The sequence below is a fragment of the Panulirus ornatus genome, chromosome 44, assembly GCF_036320965.1.
Source record: "Panulirus ornatus isolate Po-2019 chromosome 44, ASM3632096v1, whole genome shotgun sequence".
NCBI lineage: Eukaryota > Metazoa > Arthropoda > Malacostraca > Decapoda > Palinuridae > Panulirus > Panulirus ornatus.
Genome location: NC_092267.1, coordinates 8,488,995 through 8,501,317, shown reverse-complemented (window position 1 = coordinate 8,501,317; position 12,323 = coordinate 8,488,995). Strand labels below are relative to the sequence as shown.

Here is a 12,323-nt window from a genome sequence, read left to right as displayed (position 1 = left end):
TCTGTTCTGCAGAGCATCTTCTTAAGAGGATAACACTAAGATGTGGCCCAAGACAACAAAAGTTGCTGTGCTTATCAAATGGGCAAAAAAGTATTTTTTTGATACAAGATGTGCCACAGTGAAATGCATTACACGATTTTATGAGGGGGTCAGGTCTGATCACCTGAAAATGCAGTAATGAGAGAATATTTCCAACCATGACAATTAAGAATTTATATATGGTCACAACGGTCTCATTCACACCATCAGATACCGTGTGGTAATATGCAAACACAAAGGAAAGTGGAACAAGAGAAATACGACAATTATATATGAGGAGATTAACAAGAATGACATACGTGAGCATTGTCATAAACCATTAAGGATGATAACTGGGAAATACAGGTGACACGAAGTGGACAGGTCCTCAGGGATGATGAGAGAACAAGTGGGATATTTCCAATTTAAAATCACTAACTGGATACAAACATTTGCTCAGTTTTACCGTAATGATCAAACTGACGAAGACGTTCAAAACGGAATCTACAGAAGATCGAAACATGACGTAATATGAGAAACAAGAAGGCAAACATTAGGAGTTAACATGTCGAGTTGATTAACATATGTGGAAAATCTGGCTGAGAAAGGCGACAGAAATCACAGTTTCCATTCTCAGCAGTATGGGAATGGAATATCCATTATAGAGGGAAGTGTATAGGGATGTCTTAATATCTAGGACATAGCAATGATCTGTTAAATAATTCACTCAATAACCAATAATTTGAGTACACCAAGTAGAGAGGACTTTTGAGAGAGTATATGAAATGCTATACATGACTTACACCAGCAAATGAACTATAACATTCACTTGGCATTGTTTAGATTCTACAGACCTTAGTTTGGTTCATATGTCGAGAGCAAATGAGCACAGTTATCTTACAGTTGGTTTTGCGACTGTCAAGCAGTCACGGGGAAAATGATGGATACGATCCTTCTTGTGAAGCGAACAGCATTTGTCAAGTAACCCTGCGCTCTTACCACGTTTCTGTGCAACAAACGGTATTTCTGTCTACAATAATGATGGTCAATTAAACCATAAACCATGGTTCAAAATGTATTATAATCAATGCCTTGTGATCAAGAAAATCCATCTGAAGTTCCAATCTTGTATAATGACACACTTCAGTCACTTAACCTATACTACCTGCCCGGAAAGGACGGTTTAAATGACATAAATCACACATATGTGGTTCGTCAATATCAAAATGGAAAACAAAATGGATATCGATCAATGTAAAAAAAATCCCTTTTCCTCACTGTAGTTGCCTAATAAGGCTTGAGGAGGATTTGATCACGTATAATGTGTTATATACGACATACATTCCAATTTTTCCTTAATGAGAAAATGAAAAAAAATCATCAAACATTCTGAACCTATAAAACAAATAATCTAATTCTATTTATAAATATTTCAATTCCTTCTACGTATGTTGCCACATCTATAACGAATGTTTAGTTCAATTCCTTATTCATCTGGCGTCAACTACCAATAATGGTAAGTAAAATAGAGAAAACTTTGTATCCTTTCATATATACATACCTATTTATCTCATATTCTTCTTCACTAAATAAGACAAACATTATAAGAGCATGTCATGTGAATTCCACTTTTCACGCTTAATATCATTTGATCCCACGACTTCGGCTCTCTCATGGCCCTACCAACACTAGTAAGATATCAAACCCACAAACACTGGTGTCTTTATTAAATATCGTGTCCATATCCTGGCCATTAACTGTTACTTCACTTTTAGTTTTTAGATAATATTCCTGCACTTTCATCATCGTATATATTTTTCTGAGTACAGTAAATCCACCGCTAATGACTTAATGAATGTTGGGGTTGTTGAGAACCGATATATTTAGAGTTTTACCTTCATGGAATCTTTATTGCTACTGTAAAGAATGATAGAAAAATGTGGGATTTTGATTTACTATCCTTAAAAGTTATCTTTTGTCATTAATTCGTTCGTGATAGGGTCATGAGGGAAAGGGAAAATGTGGGTTCAGTGATACTAAGATAATGTAGAATATGTTAATCAAATATGCACGCTTAATATTAAAAGACTATATTTGTGAAGATTTCTCAATACCATTATATATTTCTGTTATATATGTAATTTCCTTTTTTGAGTGATTTATGTACTCTTAACTTCATTGTTAGTTTATAGTACTAAATAAAGAATGAGAAAAATTACTCCCGTAGATGTATCATGCTGTGAAGGAGTTGAAATATGTACATGAATTTGAAAGTCATTTAGAGAAGATCAAATTCTTTCACAACTTGCCCTCTTATTCGTAAATGCTAACTAAATAACAATAATGTTTCAGAAATAGTGACACTCCATCCAGTTGAGATTTATGGTTATTAAGCTAATTGTGGAGGGGAAAAAGGGAAACTTACACCATTTCATTGACTGATGTGGATCCCTTTTTCAATATCAAATTGGAAGCCATAAATTTCCGAATAAAATTTTTATCTTTACTGGCTTCTCAGTATGGGTGAACTGCATGAAGGATGTAGTTTCACCCGAGTGGAACTTTGAATACATCTTCTTGTCCAGGAGAAAATTGTAAAACAGTAAGGTGAGTTTATTCAATTATGGTGACATACAAACGAAATAAAGCTATAATAGAATCCAAACATGCTCCAGGTGGATGTATTTCATCAGCCCTGTGGAGGACTATCACTCTAAGGTTTCTATAAATTGAGGAACCCTAAAGAACCTTAGATGTAAATTCGACGTTTATAATGGTGTATTACCCTTACTGGGCATTCAGAAGTTATTTACACTTCTGATTAATGATAACTATAGATTGTTTATGAATTTGAATGGCAAATATCACTAATAGCAATGTAAACAAACCCAGTGCAAAGGCTCCGCTGACCCACCCCACACATGGGACACAGCCTATCCATAAAAGTTATTTACATTGTTCTGACCTGATCTAACCAAACCCAATCTAATCTAACCAAACCTAACCAAAGATAATCTAAATAACAATCAAACATCTTCTGACCTAAAACTCAACCTAATCATACTTAACCAAAGCCAAGCCAAAAAAGTAACTGAACACCTGATCTTACCTAAGACACAATACCAGTCAAACCAAATTACACCTTATTGATATGGTTGAACCAACAACAATCTAAAAGTAAACTTGTTTACTTAATTACCCGTCTTAGGGTGCAAATAGACAAAATTATGATGAACATGTTAAGATATATAATTAAATAATAAATTTAGTACATGTTTGATAAATTTTGCCCATTAGATAATTCAAGAATGTTGGGGTTCTTGAGAACTCTCTAGGGTTCTCGGTTCAGTAGTATTGGTCTTTAAATGCCTTGACATGTTAGGCAATGGCATTAGATAATGACATTTGGGCACTTTAGGCATTTCTCATGTTTGTTTTTATTTGTTTTTTTAACTACAATGCATTCATTATGTTTGTTGCATTTGTGTTATTACATTGCAATATCCCTCTACTTCAAAGCCCTGCCCTGTTTATAAAGACTTAATATCAATGGAGGCACAGGTGCTACTCCAAAAATCTAACACTCTATATCAACTCCACAATTTGAATCGAATTCATTGATACCAGCACTGTCAAATATTGTTATCTATAACACTGGCTTCCATTTTCATGACAATTGCCCATTTCTGTTTTCTCATCAAAAGAAAATAATGCAATTATATTGTAGAGAGATATCTAGAGTTCAAAGAAATGCATATCAGTCGTTTCCTTACATTTCACAAGAGTGACTTAGAATGGCACCTCATTAACTGGAATGATATTCTAGGAAAATTATTGGTGAAGTTTTACTTTAAGGGCACCACAGAAATAGCTTGTGGGTTTGGAAGGAACTCACAGCAACGAGCTAATTATACTTAGATGTAGTGATTTCACCTGAGAAAGTGGGATTTCAACCATTAATTTTGATCTCACAGTAGTGTATGTGATAGTGGTGAGGCTTATGATGCTTAAAGGGAAATAGGGAGAAGCAGTAAGCAAAACTAGTAAGAAATCTAGAGAAACCATGTAAACCTCATAGCAACCCTATCAACTTAAATTTACCTAATGTTCTTCTTACTAAAGTAAGAGTTAGTTTAACTCTGCATCAGTATCATTTAACATTGAAATACAAGAGAATTGCAGTAGAGTCAGTGAAATACATCTGTAATGCTGTAAAGACCAGGTGACTATTGAAATGTTAATTATTTTAGCATTTGATTTTTTGTTATAAATTTTATTATACTTTGATGCTGTCTCCTGCATTAGTGAGGTAGCGCAAGGAAATAGACGAAAGAATGGCCCAACCCACCCACATATGTACATAAATGCCCACGCATGCACATATACATACCTATACATTTCAACGTATACATACATACACATACACAGACATATACATATATACACATGTACATATTCATACATGCTGCCTTCATCCATTCCCACCGCCACCCCATCACACATGAAATGACATCCCCCTCCCCCCGCATGCACACGAGGTAGCGCTAGGAAAAGACAACAAAGGCCACATTAGTTCACACTCAATCTCTAGCTGTCATGTGTAATGCCTGGATGTGCATTTTTCTTTGTATATTATATAATTTCATGTCAGTCTCCTTTATCACAATGTCACCATACTTTTTAGATCATTAAGAATAATGAGTAGTTGAAGCATTAAATTCAACATCACATCCAGTTTACATTCTTGCTGTCTTGCTATTACTCTTAATATTAAGTTGTCTCTATTTGTGCAAATATATGAATTTCATCTCTGTATTTCCTTAGATTACATCTTTAGAATTCTTGCAGTCTTGTCTTTATTTACTGTTAGGGATGTTATCTTTTCTTATGAGCAGTATCTAATGTAAAGGATCTCATTCTCATATAGTACTGACATCATATGCTAAATATTTAAGTTCAGTATATTATTACTGCTTGATATTGACAAAATAATCTTGCTACAAGATAGGCATATCATATAAAACTTTTACCTGTCCCTGTTGACAGCCCTTGATACAAAGGGTTTCCTCTGTATTACCTTCAACATTTAATGTGAATGTTTACTCTTTGGCAGCTCTCTCTGTTCAACACAACTGACATGAGTTTCCAAGCTTCCTTGACTGACAAGCTGCCACATGAACAAAATTGAACAATTATAGCAGTATGAAGAGCCTTACAACAACATTCAACATTTACAGTCAAATTGGAACAAGAGAATCAACGTCTATAACGAAAATTGAGCTTATTAGAGCAGAAGCAGCAGTAGAACTATTTGAAGACCATCAATGACAGGAAGAGTATATAACTATAGAGGTGATAGGAACAGCATTGATAAAAATAAAGTGAAATGAACATGAGGAAAAGATTTCCCTTAATGAAAAGAACTTTGTTTCATGTTTAGTGGAAACAAACTTTTCATTATATATATATATATATCAAAATTATTATTGGATACACTTATTTGCAACAAGGAGGTTGGGTTGAGACCAATTCTCTACTTGCTGATCTTGTGCAAATTTCACTCATCACACCAGCTGGGGTTATGCACTCCATCTTTAGCTGGACATCTAAGGCTGCCATGGACAACAGTTGTGCTCTGTAGTTTTTTCTTTTTTTTTTTCTTTTTTTCAGAATGCTGCATTATGGAGGGCAAATGAGTGAAGTGTTCGTTGTGCAACAAAACATATAAAGAATTCTATCACAAAAGGGCATATCCTCACATAAATGGATGAGAGATCTTTCAAGCATTCACTGTGCTAGAAAAGTTTTACCCAGTATTCTAGACTTAGAAGGCTTGAGGAATTTAATACTGGTGAGAAAAAATTTCAGTGTTTACTGCACCATAACTCTTTCAAGAAGAAGCAACTTGGTGTAAGACATGGCAACTCATGCTAGTGAAAATGAGCCTCTTATATGTTATCATTGCCAAAAGACCTTCTCTCAGAAGGATGATTTAATGAAGCACATGACTGTTCACACAGAAGAGAAGCCATACGAATCCACAAACTGGCAAGAGACCTTTTCTGAGAAGGGTGGTTTAGTGAGCCAAATGATTGAGCATACAGGAGAAAAGCCATGTGAATTTTCACAATATCAAAGTAATTTAGTCGAGCATATGAATGTACATACAGGAAAGAAGCCATATGAATGCTCACTTTGCCAAAAAGCCTTCTCCCAAAAGGGTAATTTAATGCAGCACATGACTGTTCACACAGGAGAGAAGCCATATGAATGCTCACAGTGCCAAAAGACCTTCTCCCAAAAAAGTAATTTAGTGCAGCACTTGACTGTTCATACAAAAGAGAAGCCATATGAATGCTCACAGTGCCAAAAGACCTTCTCCCAAAAGAGTAATTTAGTGCAGCACATGACTGTTCATACAGGAAAGAAGCTATATGAATGTTCATATTGCCAAAAGACCTTCTCCCAGAGGAGTCATGTCATGCAACACATGTCTGTACATACAGGTGACAAGCCATATGAATGTTTACATTGCCAAAAGACCTTCTCCTGCAAGTATAGATTGGTGCGGCACATGACCATCCATACAGGAGAGAAGCCATATCAATGTTCACATTGCCAAAAGACCTTCTCCCAGAGGAGTCAAGTAGTGCAGCACATGATTATTCATAAAGGAGAGAAACCGTATGAATGTTCACATTGCCAAAAGACCTTCTCTCGGAAGAGTGGTTTAACGAGGCACTTAACTGTCCATACAGGAGACAAGCCATATGAATGTTCACGTTGCCAAAAGACCTTCTCTCAGAGGAGTAATTTAGTGGAGCACATGAATGTACACACAGGAAACAAGCCATATGAATGTTCACTTTGTCAAAAAGCCTTCACCCAAAGGAGTTCTTTAATGCAGCATATGACTCTTCACAGAGGAGAGAGGCCATATGAATGTTCACAATGTCAAAAGACCTTCTCCCGGAAAAGTGTTTTAGTGAAGCACATGACTGTTCATACAGGAGAGAAGCCATATGAATGTTCACATTGCAAAAAGACCTTCTCCCGTAAGGGTGAACTAGTGATGCACATGACTGTTCATACAGGAGAGAAACCATATGAATGTTCACATTGCCAAAAGACCTTCTCAAGGAGGAGTCTTGTAGTGCGGCACATGTCTGTACATACAGGAGAGAAACCATATGAATGTTCAAACTGCCAAAAGACCTTCTTCTGGAAGAGTGCTTTAGTAAAACACATGACTGTTCATACGAGAGAGAAGCCATATGAATGTTCTCATTGCCCAAAGGCCTTCTCCTGGAAGGATAACTTGTTGCGGCACATGACCATTCATACAGGAGAGAAGCCATATAAATGTTCACAATGCCAAAAGACCTTCTCACAGAAGAGTAATGTTGAGCAACACATGTCTGTACATACTAGAGAGAAGCCATTTGTATGTTCACATTGCCAAAAGTCCTTCTCCTGGAAGAATAACTTGGTGCGGCACATAACCATTCATACAAGAGAGAGGCCTGTACATGCTAGAGAGAAGCCATATGTTTGTTCACATTGCCAAAAGTCCTTCTCCTGGAAGAATAACTTGGTGCGGCACATGACCATTCATACAAGAGAGAAGCAATATAAATGTTCTTAGTGAATCACATGATTGTGTTATGAAAGAAAAGTCTTTCGAATATTTACACTCCAAAAGACCTTCTCACGGAAGTAATTCAGTGAAGCACATGCCTGTACATACAGGAGAGAGGCCAAATGAATGTCCACAATGTCCAAGACTTTCTCCCAAAGAAGTCATTTAGTTGAGCACATGGCTGCACATTCAAGGGAGAAGCCACATGAATGTTCACTTAGCCAAAAGACCTTTTCCTGGATTGGTAGTTTAGTGCAACACATGAGTATCCATAGAAGGGAGAAGCCATAAAAATATAACACTGCCAAAAGACCTTCTGGAAAAAAGGTTTTGTAGCACATGACTTTATGCAGGAGACAAGCCAAAAAGCCCTCTCGTGGAAGAGTAATTTAGTGCAGCACATGACTGTTCATAGATAAGGAAACATAAAACACCAAGAAGGATGTTTTATTAAAGTACATGACTGTTCATATAGGAGAGAAATGATAAGTACTTTCACTCTGCCAAAAGACCAAATGACATAAGAATGTGGAAGCTAGATGTTGAGATACATAGGAGTCACGTTAACGATGTAGTACTGTCAGTGATAATAAGAAATTCAACCTTGTACGATAGCAAGGAAGATAAATGTTTATAGAAAGCATTTTGCTTAAGCAAAGCATCGTGGCATTAAGCAAGGGACATTGTAAGAGAGCAATTAAGTTTAGTGTTTGAACAAAGCATTGTAAAGTTAAGCAACTAACACCTGAAGTAGTCATTACGGTTAGTTTTTAAGCAGATCACTGTGATATTAAGCAAGAGATGCTGCAAGATTAGTGTATAAGCAAAGTATTGTGATTTTATGCAAGGGACCCTGTAAGAGACCAATTAAGAATCATGTAGCAGTTAGTGTTCCTACTGTGACATATTCATGGGCGGCCTAGGGTTAAGCACATAGGTCCAAATCCTGGTTATAACAGTTGGTCCACTGTCAACCCAGCTGTTTATCCGCCCCTAGGGGGTTGGTTAGTATAACGGGTACCTGGCTCAGGCTAGGTTAGGTTAGGTTAATGGGATGGCCTTGATTAGGGCCTCAGCTGCCTGTGCTGTCTCAGCTAACATGAAAAATAAATAAAGAATTCTGACATTAACCAAGGGATCATGTAAGATAGTAAGAATGGTTTGTGTTTAAACAAAATACCTTGACATTAAATAAGGGATGCTATAATTTAGCATTGTGACATTAAGCAAAGAACCCTGCAAGTAGCAAGCAAGATAAGAATTTAAACAAAGCTGGGTGACAATAAGCAAAGGACTTGTTTCTGTAAGATAGTAAGAATGGTTTGTGTTTAAACAAAATACTTTGACATTAAATAAGGGATGCTATAATTTAGCATTGTGACATTAAGCAAAGAACCCTACAAGATAGCAAGCAAGATAAGAATTTAAACAAAGCTGGGTGACACTAAGCAAAGGACATGTTTAAAATCAATATGACATTAGGCAGTGGACTCTGTATGATAGCCAACAAGGTTAGTGTATGAACAAAGCACTGTGACATCAAGTTAGAAGCCTTGTAAGATAGCAGATTTTGTAGGTGTTTAAACACTGTGACATTAAGCAGGGACCTTGTAAGATAAAAAGACAGATTAGTGTTTAAACGGAGCAATGTGGCACTAAATAATGAAAAATAGTTGTGACTGAGGGTTGGCAATCCCTATCCAAACCCTCCCTGGCTACACCAATGCTGAGTAGCTTCAGGTTTTCCTGTCATAGATAGGCTTAAGTCTTTGCCTCAAATATTTTCTGTTAATTTACAATACCAGCTGGTATTTCTAAATATCTGCATACAGTGATATAAACTTTGTACTATTTTCTGATGTATTTTCTTTCCAAAAATAAACTGATTCATGAATAAATTGTAGGTCCTTTACAAGAAAGTCAAACCAAATGATATCAGAATTCCAGGCCTATGATTACCTATGGGTTACACTTGTTGAGAGCTTGGGATTAAATAGCAAGCCAGTCTTCCTTGTGATCTATAGGTCATTCAGTAAGAGACAAGGGAAACAATCCTCTTTTCATATAATCCCTCTCTGAAAAGAACAAAAAATCGACCCCCACCTTCCCCCACAATTTACATGAACAATAACGTGGTGGTTTGGAGTGTGTGGAACAATGAAGGCTTGAGTTATGGCAGAGGGGATTTCTTTTCCCTTGTAGGTTTAACCGTGCTACAAAGGTCTAGCTTGAGCTCTCAGACAAACACATGTAGGCTATTTTTCTCCTCCCATGCTTTTCATTTTTCCCTTGGTCTATCAAAATGGGAACTGGTCATTTCTTTTAGTTGGGGGAGGAACACCTTTACGTGTGGCTAAAATGAATTTCTACGATAGAATATTCTAATCTGTATTAAAAATGCTGAATAGCCTTAGTTGCTCCTGTGCTTGGCTTATAAGCCTAAATTATATAATCCAATCCAATCTAAAAATTGAGACTCGCTATAAAAAGTCATCGACTACTCTCGACAGCATCCTAAAATTCTTTGGTGTGATTGCAGTTATGAAAAATTTACTTTCATCAATATTGATGTTAATTTCGTGGCATCCTGTAAGCTAAATTTCTAATAATTTTTCTTTTCAACAATTTTCCTTAGGAATATGTCAAAGAAAATTATCTACAGATTACACTTGTCACAGGCATGGGGCCATTTAGTGAGATGATCCCATAATTATTTTCCACATAATGCATTATCAATTTTATCAAAAAAGATAGATGATAGACTAGTGGTTTATAGCATACCTACAAGTGTTTGTGTAAAATCATACACAATTAGGCATTCTCTTCAATTATGTAATATAAATCATGTCGATTATTAAAATGACATATAGTAAGACATCCTATGGATAATTATTCAGTCACATCAAAAGTGTTCTTAAACAACAAATAACCCATAAGAGAGAGAGGCCACAAATACTGGTATGAAGTTTATTTACCTGTTTTTAATCATATATGCCCAAGTGTCTTATGATGCCTCCTCCATCCATAGATGCATCTAAAACACTTATAAAAAATTGAAAACCTCTGAAAACTTATTTGAATTCAGTAAACTGCTCTTTATTTATTAGTCATTTATTTTTCCTGAGCTGCATTCAAGGTTGGCATTAAGCCTCTTTTACCCCATTTATCTTTTTGTCTTCCATACTTGTTTGTAATTTCCCACATCAGCCAGGAACAGACAAAGTAAGGGCCTGGTTCACTCACATCCATTCTCTAGCTATGCAAAATGCACAGAAACCACAGTCCCCCTTCCACAGTTGGGGCCCACAGACTTTTCCATGGTTTCCCCTGCTGCTTCATATGCCCTGGTTCAGTCCATTAATAGCACATCAAACCCTGTATACCACATCAATCTAAATCACTTCATCTCATGCACATACTTCATCCTCCTGTATGTTCAGGCTCCAAACACTCAAAATCTCTTTCACTTCAATTTTCCATTTCCAATTTGATCTCCCATTTCTCCTTAGCCCTTCCACTTCTTACATGCATTTCTTCATCAACCTCTCCTCACTCATCCTCTCCATGTGTCCAAGCCATCCAGCACACTGTCTTCAGCTCTCTCAGCCATATGCCACTACTACAACACCTCTGTCTTACCCTATCATTATTCGCTTGATCAAACATATTTACACCAAATAATGATCTCAAACATTTCATTTCCAAAATCACATTCTCCCATCAATTCCACACATTCTCATTTATAACCCATGCTTGTGTGTGGAGGGGGACCCAGTATGTGGAGGGAGACCTAGTTTGTGGAAGGTATCTGGTGTGACAGGTACCTGGTATGTAGAGGGGTTCTGGTGTGTGGAGGGATCTAGTGTGTGGAAGGGATCTGCTGTGTGGAGGGGATCTTGTGTGTGAAGGAGGGTACAGTGCATGGGAGGTACCTGATGTGTGGAGGAGGCCTAGTCTGTGGAAAGTACCTGGTGTTTGGAGAGGCACTGGTATTTAGAGGGGACCTTATGTGTGGAGTGGATCCAGTATGTGGAGGAGCATTGGTGTGTAAAGGGTGCCTGGTGTGTGGAGGAGAGCTTGTCTGTCGAGGGGTACAGCTATGTGCAGGGGGAATGTTGTCCAAAGTGACTGAAATGGTGAGTTAGTAACTAATAATAACAATATAAATACGTCCTTTCGCCACTATAATTCGGCCATACTAAACAAATGAACGGCACCAGTTCTGGAAGTAAATATGGCAACGCTCCACAGAGTAAAATTAATTATATTATCTGAGACCTCAAGGCAAAATTAACAACTGTTAACAGATAAATGACAAGCAAGTGGAGGCAAGCCTTCACAGACGTTAGATTTTTGTTTGTCACATGTAAAAGGATGGTGTAGGTATGAGAAAGGGTAAGAGTGGGCAGTGAGTGTCACTCACACATGTTCGTGAAGGGTGATCCTTCCCAAGCCAGAAGGATTGAGGAGAGGAGTGTTCACACCGTCCAAGTACAGGTGGGTTGGTCTGGTGCGCGTGACGCCAGGAGACGGGTCATGTGAGTCTGATGCAATATCATGTTCACACCACTCATCCCCTCCCCTGCCACCACCACCTACCCTCCCCCATCTCCACCACCACCTGCCTTACCTGGCCAATCTCTTCCACCATTTGCCCTGCCAACCT

At 37.4% G+C, this 12,323-nt stretch overlaps 1 protein-coding gene across 2 annotated transcripts; it reads left to right on the top strand.

Moving 5' to 3' along the window:
* The first annotated feature begins 1,489 nt into the window (after positions 1-1,489).
* LOC139762717 (uncharacterized) lies at positions 1,490-9,555 on the top strand. Of its 2 annotated transcripts, none has more exons than XM_071687741.1 (2): positions 1,490-1,534; positions 5,132-9,555. In XM_071687741.1, exon 2 carries the CDS (start codon positions 5,936-5,938, stop codon positions 7,661-7,663), a length of 1,728 nt encoding a protein of 575 aa, XP_071543842.1. In that variant the 5' UTR covers positions 1,490-1,534; positions 5,132-5,935; the 3' UTR covers positions 7,664-9,555. The 2 variants fall into 2 exon arrangements, with proteins under 2 accessions (XP_071543842.1, XP_071543843.1); XM_071687742.1 differs by lacking the exon at positions 1,490-1,534 and adding an exon at positions 1,590-2,625.
* Positions 9,556-12,323: the final 2,768 nt, after the last annotated feature.

Excerpts from the sequence above, each read along its gene's own strand:
- LOC139762717 (XM_071687741.1), top strand. The coding sequence starts at position 5,936 with ATGGCAACTCATGCTAGTGAAAATGAGCCTCTTATATGTTATCATTGC.